Source organism: Osmia lignaria, chromosome 7 (genome assembly GCF_051020975.1).
Source record: "Osmia lignaria lignaria isolate PbOS001 chromosome 7, iyOsmLign1, whole genome shotgun sequence".
Lineage (NCBI taxonomy): Eukaryota > Metazoa > Arthropoda > Insecta > Hymenoptera > Megachilidae > Osmia > Osmia lignaria.
In genome coordinates, this window is record NC_135038.1 from 11,370,959 (window position 1) to 11,383,918 (window position 12,960).

Here is a 12,960-nt window from a genome sequence, read left to right on the forward strand (position 1 = left end):
CCAGAAAATAAAGAAAAGTGTAATAGTAGTTTAGAAGATTATTGTATAAAGCTGATTGTTATATACTTAAGAAATGGATGACGAAGCTGAAACATATAAATTATGGCGAATAAGGAAAACAGTGATGCAATTGTGTCATGATCGAGGTTATCTCGTTACGCAGGATGAATTGGATCAAACTTTAGAACAGTTTAAAGAACAGTTCGGTGATAAACCGAGTGAAAAAAGGCCAGCCCGTAGCGATCTTATTGTCTTGGTAGCGCACAATGACGATCCGACTGATCAGCTTTTTGTATTTTTCCCAGATGAACCAAAGATTGGAATTAAAACCATTAAAACTTATTGTCAACGTATGCAAGAAGAAAAAATTCATAGGTAATGCTTCTGAATCATAATCGCTTAATAATCTTGTTATTAAAACAAACCTCAATGTTGAAAGTCTGTTGACATAAGACCGATACTTTGTTTTATGATAGGGCTATCATTGTTGTACAGCAAGGGATGACACCATCTGCTAAACAATCATTGGTTGACATGGCACCAAAATATATATTAGAACAGTTCCTAGAGTCTGAATTACTTATCAATATCACAGAACACGAATTGGTACCTGAACACATAGTGCTTACTCCAGATGAGAAGGAAGAATTGCTTAGCAGGTATAAATTAAAAGAAAATCAATTAATGCGTATACAAGTTGGTGATCCAGTGGCACGTTATTTTGGTTTAAAACGTGGACAGGTTGTAAAAATCATTAGGCCTTCTGAAACTGCTGGAAGATATATTTCTTATAGACTTGTATGTTAAATAAATACTTTTATAACAAAGAATTTATGGTTAAGAATGGATTGTTAAGTGTAAATTACAAACTACATAATTTTTATAATTATCATATAAAAACAAAATTGATAAATCTATTTTATCAGTTATAAAAAATAGAATAGACAATCATATTTTTACATAGTCTTTTATTATACTATCATAATTATGTTTAATAATTACATAATAAATAGTTTAATATCAACTATACAGGAGGCAGTTAATAACTTTTCATTGGCTTGCCATTAACTTAAAAAGACAATACAGTTTTATACAGTTTACAATCAATCCATAAAATCAGAGTCAACAAAATGAAATTTGTTCAAATATATATATTTTATTATACTTCATTATTATACACTTCTTGGTCCAGATATATCATGGTATATTGTCATAAGACAACTCAATTCCAAATTCACTCAAGCAATTGTACACATATAATTCCACAAAATTCTTTATAATAATTGTATGCGTATATTGCTTTATTAATTTTACTTTAACATTTAATATTAAGTACTTGGAAAACAAAAATAATACATTCATAAACACACGCTAGTAACAAATCATAAAATTGTATAACTATGATTAAAGACTAAAACCATTTTAAAACGTATAAAACAATTAAATTTGTTTAGTATATACTTTGAAAAATCTATGCTACTAATTTCTCATAAGTTGTGATAAAGTTTCACTATACCACATTCATATTTATGATAACATCAACCATAAAACTAGAATAAAAGTGATAAATCTGTGTTCTAGCAGTTTCAAACACTATCGTGATGATATTATTCACCTTTCAATCTCATTAGCGTAATACTTACATTATCAGGAACTACATAGAGTAAATAATCTCAAAAATACTGGCACTAAGGGGAGAAACAATTGCATTTTAATCTTAAATGTTCATAACCACAGTTTTTATATGATATTGAAATAAAAGATCATATTCTTGGCAATCGCGTCATCGCGTAATTATTGCAGTCTTTGTATATCAGAAACTATCGTTTTAGATTATTTGCTTTCTTTTGTTTATCTATTTTAAATATAGTGCATGCATAGATACTTATCTATAATGATTTGACAAAACAGCTAAGATATTTCACTTTCAATATGAACAGTTTTTTGGTTCTAATAAAATAGCTGTGGATATGGGCATAAGTAAATAAAGCATATAAATATAATTAATATAATATATTGTTATCAATAAAATGTAACATAACGAATAATAATTAGTATAATAATAATAATAATAATAATAATAATAATAATTACACAATAAAACTACGTATTTCAAATGTTTACACGGAAATAAGAAAGTGAGAATTACCGAAATAATCAGATAAAAAGAAGTATTTAAAAATATACACGATTTTTAGATTATTTTTCTCAACTAATCCGTTTTAAGACAGAAACGTTATACATACCATTCGTTCAAAAGTCAAGTCTATTTCGCATGGCCGATTTCTTATACCGTATGTATCGCTTTTTGGCATGTCAGAAAAATGCATTACAGGGAATAAAATCATTATAAAAACTCCGTGAACACCGTGAACTGAAATTAACGTTTCACATAAAAGACAATATATTTATTCTAATTTTCTAAGTTTTTCCATTCGTTAATGTTTCTTAAATTACAATGAATAAATCAGTCGCTCGTTGTGTTTGAGTTTCAATGTGAATATGTATGTACCACGTTCGTGTAAAAAACTTGTATTACATTTAACTCCTTTTCCATCATAAAAATCTCTGGAAAATAAACACCACATCTCGAACGAACAAATTTATGTCGTAGCATATTTGATAGTAGTAAAAATAAGATCTTTCAGCATTATTGGCGAAAACAAGAACGCGAAAACACCTTGCTTAAGACGTTTCTTACTTCCTTTGCTAATACTTAAAAAGGATTTACCTCAAAAGATGTCAGAATTGTTATTCAACGTACAGTCTGAAAAGTACAAGTCTATATTATATAATACACAGCAAATATATCTGATGTATTGATATCAGATGTATCTTAACCATTGGAAGAATCCTTTCTTCCGCAAATATTTGTAAAAATATTCACAACATAGAGGCAGAATGGTGTGCATTTTATGCCAAAAGGCGACGCGTTTTTAATACTACATCTATATAAAGTTCTTGTATCTTGCGTATGGGTAGTTTACTAGGCTCTTTATCACCAAGGTCCCCCGTTCTTCGAACAGCAAATTTGTATTGAAAAATACAATTGTTTATGTCAGCCCGCTTATAAACCTGTCTTTCGAAACAATAAGCATTTATCGGTTTTTAATACAACCAATACTTCTCATTATTGATGTATACAGCTGATGATGTACGTCTTCGTACATGTACTCCATTAATGGACTACCAAGGTATAGGAAACACCAAGTTTCGTTCATCCCGTGTAAATACTATAAATGTATCATTACGTTCTACTCAAGTATTCACGAAAATGAAATGAGATTGTTAGATGTGTCTACCGTACACATACAGAGTCTATTAATAACTTTGAATGGTACCGATATCAGTCCCATTGAAAAATTTCTCTTTACAGTTTCAATGATAACAAAACAAACGCATTCTACCCTGTTGTATGCTGTATCAAGGAACTCTACGCTCGCTTACGTGAAATTACCGAACATGGAAAAGCTTTTTCAGTGAGACCAATAAACAGCATCAAAGATATATCGAGCTCGATTAAACAACTCTACGTCTAGACCACCAATACATCCTGGTAGCCCATTCAATAGGTGGAGTTTGTAAAATATTGTTGATTAATTCTGCAGTAAGTCTGATCCTGTATGTGATAGTGGTGGGATAAAGCGGCCGATGCCTCTGGCCTCTGTGCGCGCAACATGAGGCCTGAAATAAATCCTTATTTGATTGGAAGACATTTGAAATGGAGAAATTAATAATCAAGATGTTATTGAAAGCATTGCTAACCTAGGAGTGATATGGAGTAACATATGTAGATGGAAAGAGACCCCGCCTATTACCAATTTCACCGTGCCACCAGTGTTGATCCGTGCGATCAGTAACAGTAATTACATCGCCCCGTTTGAATTCCAGTTCACCAGGTTCCTGGGGTTGGAAATCGTACAGTGCTTGTACTAAACACTGTAACACAAAATACCGCATAATTATTTTCAGTTGATATTCATTTGATTTCAGTGATGATCGTATGAGACGTAATTACTTCTTCTGGAACCATATCCCTTAATTTAACGTCTTGCGAGCGAGATACAGATGCTGTACGATGATATTCTACTAATTCATTAAGACTGTTAAATTTAACCACCCATAGAAAGAATTTGCCCTGAGCGTCTCTCAGTACCTTAAAGTGTTGGACACCATCCGAACATCTGGAAGAATCATTAAACACTGATCGAATCAATTCGTTTATACGTAAACTGTGTCTCTGAGGATTCATTTACTAACTTGACAGACAAAGAGAAATCACCAGGAGAACTTTCACTAATTCTAATAAGAAAGGCGCCTTCGTGTTTGTTCATTAGTAATCTTTCGGCATCTGCTCTGGTTATCCTTCCATAGTACCAGCTATACGAAAAACAAACAATAACGTTACAACTGCATGGTATGTTTAACCAATTCATAAATGCAACTTATGGTGGTGCTTACTCATGATTTTTCATTTCTATGTAATTACTTGGAATGAGTCCTTCTCTAGAATCTAATTCGGCTCTATACCAATTCATGTCATCTTCCATATTTAAAATCTGTAAGGATAAGCAGTCTTAATATACATAAGAAATATTAAAATATATATTTTGCAGGAAGCTAAATAATGAGAAATAAACCATAGATCTAGAAGAAAATTAAACAAATAATGAAAAGGATCTCATATTTTAATAGTTTATTTTAACATTAAAAAAAACCGAAAGGCTAAAGTAGTGGTAATCATCAGTTTGTAGAACGCTGCGTACAGTCGTAAATATCCTTAAACGACACGCGATATCCGCTTGCATGAAAGCAACTCAGAAAGTTCGGGATTGGTAAGTTCTATCGATGAAAATCAGGAATACAGAAGAAACTAATGATTTTCTCATGGTTTAAGAATGTTCTTCAGACGATGACAAGTGACGTACGAACCTTTAAGATCTGACTTCTACGAAAACTAAGCTCATCTTCGGCTGTCGCCGTAAAATCGTGCTTTGCTATCGCCTCCATTCTTCTTCCTCGTCCCTCGAGAGCAAGAACGAAAGAGAGGGAAAAAGAGAGGCAGTAGTGTATCTAGTCCTCAAAGGCAGCAGCAAAATCAGCCACCTTTGTTTGCCAGTTGAAAAAATTCAGGCAAATATAAGCCTTCGTCCGTTTTTATACGAACACAATATTTTGCGTTATGATTTCTATCTTTTCGACGTGAGACACGTAGTGGTCACAATACAACGCGCGCACACACACCAACCACTTGTGCTTTTTTTCTGTTTGTGTGATTTTCTGAATTAGTCTTTCATCAAGTTTATTCGTTGATACGTTCAAGCATACATGTTAGGCGTGATCGTAACACTTTTCACAAATATTCCTATACTTTCCAGTCAGTTTTCCGTTGAACTGTCAAAACTGAAAATACGATCACGCACTCTCACGGCTGTCCATCGCTCGTCTTATCAGACATTACACTCTCGACTCTCCCACTGGATCCTCTCACTGTGTTCGGTCCAACAATGCGCACTAGTAACTGCGCAGCCTGATGTCTGAATTTCTTTTCCGACAAACTATAGAAATATGTTCACCGTATCGAACACCGTTTGAATAGTTATGAGATTCGAGTTAAACGACCTGTCCACGTTTGTCGCGGAGTTTCGTATGCCATGGAAAAGGAGATACCGATTCAACGAGACGAAAAGCCCAAGCGCGTACTACTTTTCCGTGGCGCAGGCGTGCGCATGCGTGTTTTCAGACATGCTGCGTCGACGTCGACTGCTCCACCACCATTTTATACATTATGAGATCGACAGAATGCATGCCCGTGTTGTTACTTGTAAAGGTATTTGCATTCGTTAGCTATTACATTTTCACCAAATATATATCCTTCTAAGATGTTCAATCGTTTGTAAGTCAGGCATATCTTATTATCTTTATTTTATCATTTACGCGAAAACAAACGTCCAAAATTATAGTTTGATAAATCGATTTGACATGTACATATACTTATATACATATGTATTTAACTGATCGTTTAAACTTCAGAACACGTTTCTTAGGAATAATACAAATTACCAGGAATCCTATCAGAAGATTAGATACAAACGGATGTAGCGAGCTACCATGTGTTTCCCATTTTCCGTAATTTCCTGCTGTATAGAATGAATTGTGATTGAGTAATCGAAATTGAACACGCTGTATGTAAGTGCTGACTACAGTCTATATTCTTTGCGCAATTACCGTATTCACCGTATCCTATTAATTTCGATGAATCAGATTTTACAAATACAAAAGATTAAATAATGCATTATTATCTATTGAAAATTATCTTTCAATTTACAGAGAGTAATCTATCTTCTTCTTGCTCTACCTACAATTAACCGTTTCAAGCAATGGATCAATGTGTCCAACTATTGTTACCTGTATGTACAAACGTTTGCGTTTGTTTTAAAAGCAGAGAAAAAACATACACGCGAAGATATTCGATCGACTCAATTGTTTATTAGAGTAGAAGTGATTAATACGAAGAAAAAAAATTCGTTTCAATTGTAAGCCCAATCGATGGTTCTTTATAAATAAGCGAATTAATGAAGAACACGTTATTGACATCATAAAAAAGAAGTATTACGAAGGAGTATGATGCAGAGAGGTCCGTTTTCAGGTTCATTTTTCATATTCAACAATTGCTTTTGTAAGCGAAAAGCGGCCAAGTACGGTAGACGGTTTTTCATTTTTGGTCGAAATCGGGAGACCGTAACCAGGTAAAAAAATTCTCGTAGATCCAGCCTAAGAGCAGTTCGTCACGTGAACAACATCGCCAACCTCTTATGTAAGGCTCTTTATGCGAATACATTGTTTATTTGGGTTATTGCTTGGTTGCTGTTGTAGGGGCTGATGTTTTTAGGAAAGCAACCCAAGAGATGCGCAGTAAAGATGCGCAGTTGGGCGCGTTAGCGCGGAAATTGAATTACCTTTGTGCCAGTGTGACGATAAAAGCGAGGCCAAATTGTACCATCTTGCAAACAGGCTTTCAATTAAATGTAGCTACGAACTGCAATTTAACGCAACAAAAGACCTTAGCAGTGAAGTTTCTGTTGGTTTTTTTCTAAATGTCATGGCTTATCAATGAAGTTTTTGTTTTTGTAATTTGTTGGCTTGAAAGATGTACTTCAACTATTCTAGTCAATAATACAGTCACCTGTTGATAATTTAGAAATAGTATTCAAGGTAAATATTTTTGTTGTTTTATTTTGTTTATTCTTCATTCATAATTAGAACTAGAATATTCCTGAGAAAATAATAATTTTGAAAATTTAGATTGTCTTTTAATTTCATTCCAAGCAGGTCAATATAAAGTTGGCAAGTTTCATAGGAAGCATTGACTTTTGCAGGCTAATGAACCATTGCAATGGAGATTTAAAGTGTCCCATTATACCATTTCCCGAAGCTTTTTGCAATTCAAACCCGCGTTAGAAGTGTGAACGGAAAGGAAGAGGAGCGGTAATCGAAAATGAAAAGAAAAACAACCGCTATAGTTGTTTTTTATGTTTATTCAGTCGAATGTTGGACGAAACTAGCACTGTAGCATTGTGATCAGAATTTTTATGGAAAGGCAGCGGCGAATTCATGAATACGTGCTTCCTGTTCAAGATTTACGGGCATCACAGATGCGCGCTTCCGCCTACGTTCAATGAAAGTCTCCAAGACATTCGCACGCTATTTAATCAAGCTAACCCTGCTCTTCATTCTCAATAACAAACGCGATTATTAAGCTGTTTCTCTCTTTGATGATACCGTCTGAAGCATGCGGGATGAAACTGGAACAGTGTATTAGCAGTTGTTAAAACAGATGTAAAACGTTCTTTGTTAATTATTTATCTCGTTAGATCTAGAAATTCTTAATTTTTATAACATCAATCGGCAATGATTAATGAAACGCAAAGGTCAAAGTGCAGAGTTACGTTCAGAAAGGGTTTCAATCCGTGATAAGTATAAACGACACGCATGAAAATACGGTTAATCGAATTTAAATGAAATTCAACTATCGTTAAGGTTTCCCGCGATATCGGACACCTCGTCAGCGGCGCTCTTTTTTTATTATCATAACCGTTACATACTTGTAATCGTACCGAGACTGACACTGTGCACACGCGAGACGGTCATTAACAGAGAACAATTAAATCAACTATGCGCAGAAGGTTATCACGAATAATGATGGCCTTGTTATCGCATAGTTGTTCAAAGCAAAGACCCTAATTGTTTTCACTATTAAATAATTGGCATGTACGCGTGGAAGCCTCGTCAGGTGTTAATTAACATCTTATCTCGTAGGTGGTAATTTAATGAAATTTAATTTAAAATTCAAAGTTCCGTTTCATCACCGTTTAACATTATTACAGGAGAAAATTATGCTGTATAAGAAACAAGTAACATTGTAGTTTTGAAACGATGCGCGAGAAGACAAACGAATGTAGGAGAGTAAAGAAAGTGAAGATGCGCTAAGAAGAAACGTGAAAACAAATGAAAAACAGGCGGAAGAGAGGAACGGTAAGTCTACTTGGTGTCTGAGCGTGGACGACCCTCGGTGAAAATGCAATTTCGGTTCTTGTCTGGAGACGACGTCGCTACCGTGGCTCCGTACCCCCTTCAAGATTGTTGAAGACACAGCCTCTCGTGCACACAGAAGTTCTTCTCTCCGACATGTTCCAGGAGATGAAAGGCTCCCGTGGCTATCAAAGGGAAAGGGAAGTAGAGGTAAAGACCCCACCCCACAATGGCCCTGAGCTCCAAGGTTTTCAGCCTGGATGTTCAGGCCTCCAGAGGTTCAGTCCCGTGATTTCAACCGGCCCGTCATACGATTTTCATTTCTTTTTTTCAGATCTTATGCTAGATTCTTAAATGAACAGGAATTTGTATGGCACGCTTTGATACAACTATCATGAGGGTGTGGTTTCTATTTCATAAGATCAGTGACTCTTGTCGTTTTTTTTTTTTTTTTTCCAATATACAATGGATAGAAATAAGGTAAAAATTAATATCCATATTATATCATAATCTAACAATAGTTATTTCTACTGTGGCAGTGAACCAGTTCGAGAATCTACTGCGCTAGGAAGGGGCGAGGAACTAGAAAAAAAAACTATGAATTATTCAGGGAGAAACGCATCGTCTCTTTTAAACGATTACGAAACGAAGAAAGAAGGCGGTTCTAAATTTGTATCGGTTCAGTTTGCATCCTCGTTCGCGAGGTGAACGCTCTGGCCAGCGACATCTCATTGAAGGAGCCTTCTTCGGCAACGAGAACCGGAACAAGGTGCCCGATGAATTTTCTACGAGCTCCTCGTGCACGTTGCCAATGATTCAGCGTTCTTGATCGACTGCCACGAGTGCGACTGAGAGAGACATCGGTAATGCACGTGTTTCGTTTTACATCCCGTTTTTTATCTTGAGAAAAAACTTTCGAAATTGCGTTGTTAGACTAGGTATTCATCGTGCACTATTCGTACGACGCACCGTATGTGTCTTATGTGGCGCAACCGATAATGCACAGGGCATCTATATTCTATATTATACATGAATACAAAAATAAGTAATTTATAAAAAAATATTTCAATCTTCATGGATGGATTAAATTCGTTTTTATCCATTCATAAAGATCCCCAATATCACTGCTTATAAATGAAATGATAAAAATTGTATTTTGTTTCAGACAGGAATGCGGTTGCAAAAGGCTAAAAATATCTACACTTCTTCAAATCGAACAATTTACCTGAGGTCGATTGCTTGTATATTTCTCGGAAAGCAATTAACAGTCTTACGAAATCCAGTCGCGTATTCGATGGTTCAAGTATAGGCGCGAACCAGACATAATAAGGCATTTGTATGTTCATCGTGATTTTGATAGCAAAGGTCTCGTCCTCTCTTAGGTACATTTTTAAATCAAGGATCCAGAATGCCGAGAAGGTCGGCTAACTCTGAACGTGTAATTTTTTTTTCTTTTTTTACCTATGTCTGTTATAATCTCTGCTCTTTAATATAATATACTTAATCACATTTTACATTTTCCATGCCTAATATATTCAGAAAATGATAAGTACATTGCTATAAAATAATAATTGAACGCAGTTTCGATAAGATTGCGTATTAACAGGTATCGAAGCGTACACGTTTTAAATTGATTGATCGATTTAAAACACGTGTATATACTTACTGGCTCTTACACGTCATAGGGAGAGAAATACAGTCGAATTCAGCCGATAGACATGCTACCGTAAATCCGCGTCAAGATCATGGCTGACGTCATCCTCTGACGCACCATCATCTGACCTCATAGTCTGCATTGTCTAACGAACAGTTTGTATTAGATTTTCTACTAGTTATGATCGTTTGATTATCAACATATCAGACTCTAAAAGCCTGTATTTATTCATTTTCATAATTATTAGATGAACATGATTATATTATACACAGTTATAATAAAAGTGAAAAGTAAATGTAGATATTTTAAACATTCGTGTTTTATATTGTTTAATGAAGAAGTATATTTAAAAATGTTTCATTAATGTGAGAGGTATTTAAAACGAATTTGAAAATATGCTATTACAGCTTCAAGACGTGCTGCCACCTACGCGGTACTGGACGTTGCTGGTAAGGTAGAGTTCTACGCGTGACGGTGAACGATGACCCGGTACCACATGAAAATAAACAGAACATCTCGTGTTTACGAACTCTGTAACAGGTGTTTTTGTTTCTCTGGAGGGGAGTTCGGACTTTTGTGCATCAGAGATTTTTATCTTGGATTTCAGACGCTGGTCGTCCGCTACCAAAATTGCATTCAACGAATTGCAGCACTGAAAATGGATTTGCATAGTAAGGGATGTTTCAAATTTAAACTTTCAATTTTTCATCTTTTGATAATAATACTATCAAAGATTGTTCTATCTTTTCTTTTTTTTAGAATGATTCAATTACATTTAATCCGTTCATGTAATTACTGTTTGAAATACGAAACCTCCAGTAACTTTTAATGAAGTCAAACTGTACATTTTTTCAAACAACATTTCCGGTTATAGTACTTGAATATAGGTTATCTTTTACAAATCGCGATGATCAGTTTGTATTTAAGTAGGGTCAATCGTAAAGACATACTAAAAAGTAGATTTTTCAAAGATAACAGTTTAGCGAGGGTGTAAAATTACTGGTTTTCAGAAACGTCGAAGCAAAAGGAGACAGCTGTGCTTCGTAGAAGTAATACGATGATAATGTTCAACCGTAAGAAGAAATAGCCTTTGCAAGTGCAAGAGTGTGAGTGATCACGTCCTGTACTTTCCTAAGCACCTGCAGACCCAGAACGGATCCGGCAGGTGCAAGAAGGATACGAGGAACCTCGAAGAATTTTATGTTAACTTCGATGAAATACAGGTAAGTTATTCTGATGCATAATAAACTGTTGCGGTTTAATTAAATTAATATTCAGTGAATAAGAAATGTGTCAGTATTATTCATAATTGTATTTTCAAAGAAAACAAATAACAAAGTTTGATGAGTAAGCGTGGTATTCGCATTATTTAAAGTCATTCTCTGCGGTGTAGAGTGTGATACGATTTTCCTGTTATTTCCTGGGTAACTTTTGCGTTAACCTTTATCGCCGGAAAAAAACTCGTTAGCTTGGCGCGGCCTAGCTGGCCTGTTTCCAGAACAAACCGCCAGAGGTCTGGCGTTACGTGCGAACCGAGGCCGTGCCGATGAATTTGGTGACGTAAGAAAATAAAAACACCATAAAGGCTTGCTGGTTCATTAGCGCAAACCGCGGAGCATGGCATCCTTGCAGAGAGAGCGAGGTTATAATCCATAGTCTGATCCTAACTGATCCACAGTACGTACCTTTAAAACGTGCGCTCCGTTGGCACGTAGTTGCGATACTTGACAACAAACAACACACGAAACGATGAACATTTACGATCATGAAAATTCATCAGACTTATTTTACAAATATTTTTAATCATTTCAAAGCCATACAATTAAAGAAATTTAAAAGTAAATGTAAATACGATTCAATACTGTTCAGACAAAGTAACTTCCTGTGAAAAATTCATTTCGATTTGGCGCGCATGCGCAGTAGGATTTCTCTTTGTTACGAGACGCGTGTACCCGGAATTTCAATAAAGTAATACAACTGTACGTTTATTGTTATAAATACTTAATCAAAGGGGATTATATCGAACATTTTACGGTGAATATTTCTTTCAACGATTGGTGTTTTTGTTTCTTCAACGAGTAACGTGTATTTTTCTGAGTCACGCTTACTTGCAGTTCTTTCTTTTTTTTTTTTTTAAAGGTTTGATGTTCACGTGTTTGACGTTATTATAGGCGCTTTATTTTTCAGACGTATTTTCCGTTGAATTATCGACGCGAAATGTAGACTCTGGTCGGTTTCCATGCTGCAGAGAAACGCAGCAATAAGGAGAGATAATATAGTTGACTTCTACTCGGAGAGGTCGGGTAGATAAGAGAAGAGTGAACCCGCAAAATTGACTTTCATAATTACCGACTGAGACTAGAGCAGTAGTATTCAAGGTAGTATTCGGCCGATCTACGAAACCGTAGATCACTCGGATACGATAAAGTTTGCAATTAGTACGCAAAGAGAAATGACCTAATTCATTTGATTGGGAATTCACCGATAATAAGATGGATCTTACACACCAAGATATAATTAATCAACGATGCTACAATTACTCGTGGTACGATATTTTTTACGTCACCGACATAACCTATTTTTAAATTCATTAATCGATGCGTCAACAACGCGCTCGATTCGGTCTTCTATTTTTATTCCGATTCGAGTACATAAAATTATATATTTTCAGGAGGATATTTCAATTATAATAAATTGAAAGTTGAAATTTAACGAAAGACAAGATCGAGTACAGGTAATGTTTCTCAAGAAAATATGATGCGATTCTTTGCGTA

General features: G+C 35.1%; 2 protein-coding genes across 4 annotated transcripts; one reads left to right on the forward strand and one right to left on the reverse strand.

Moving 5' to 3' along the window:
- Positions 1-73: 73 nt before the first annotated feature.
- Rpb5 (DNA-directed RNA polymerases I, II, and III subunit Rpb5) lies at positions 74-8,986 on the forward strand. Of its 3 annotated transcripts, XR_013062455.1 has the most exons (8): positions 74-375; positions 477-659; positions 3,377-4,417; positions 4,617-6,189; positions 6,331-6,817; positions 6,877-7,215; positions 7,380-8,742; positions 8,867-8,986. XR_013062455.1 is itself a non-coding variant. In XM_034335666.2 (2 exons), exons 1-2 carry the CDS (start codon positions 74-76, stop codon positions 805-807), a joined length of 633 nt encoding a protein of 210 aa, XP_034191557.1. In that variant the 3' UTR covers positions 808-1,853. The 3 variants fall into 3 exon arrangements, 1 of the variants encoding a protein (XP_034191557.1); XR_013062456.1 differs by lacking the exon at positions 3,377-4,417; XM_034335666.2 differs by lacking the exons at positions 3,377-4,417; positions 4,617-6,189; positions 6,331-6,817; ... (1 more) ...; positions 7,380-8,742; positions 8,867-8,986 and having other exon boundaries at positions 477-1,853.
- drk (growth factor receptor-bound protein 2 drk) lies at positions 1,999-5,067 on the reverse strand. Its single transcript, XM_034335667.2, has 6 exons — positions 4,933-5,067; positions 4,462-4,559; positions 4,261-4,380; positions 4,019-4,184; positions 3,766-3,939; positions 1,999-3,684 (listed from the first exon to the last, which is right to left on the reverse strand). The coding sequence occupies exons 1-5, from the start codon at positions 5,008-5,010 to the stop codon at positions 3,766-3,768; spliced, it is 636 nt and encodes a 211-aa protein (XP_034191558.1). The 5' UTR covers positions 5,011-5,067; the 3' UTR covers positions 1,999-3,684.
- Positions 8,987-12,960: the final 3,974 nt, after the last annotated feature.

Bases quoted from the DNA above. Each gene is read 5' to 3' on its own strand.
- Rpb5 (XM_034335666.2), top strand. From the start codon at position 74: ATGGATGACGAAGCTGAAACATATAAATTATGGCGAATAAGGAAAACA. The intron at 376-476 runs GTAATGCTTCTG...GTTTTATGATAG, and splicing joins CAAGAAGAAAAAATTCATAG to GGCTATCATTGTTGTACAGC.
- drk (XM_034335667.2), bottom strand. From the start codon at position 5,010: ATGGAGGCGATAGCAAAGCACGATTTTACGGCGACAGCCGAAGATGAG. The intron at 4,560-4,932 runs GTTCGTACGTCA...TTATCCTTACAG, and splicing joins GTAGAAGTCAGATCTTAAAG to ATTTTAAATATGGAAGATGA. The intron at 4,185-4,260 runs GTTAGTAAATGA...TGATTCTTCCAG, and splicing joins GATTTCTCTTTGTCTGTCAA to ATGTTCGGATGGTGTCCAAC.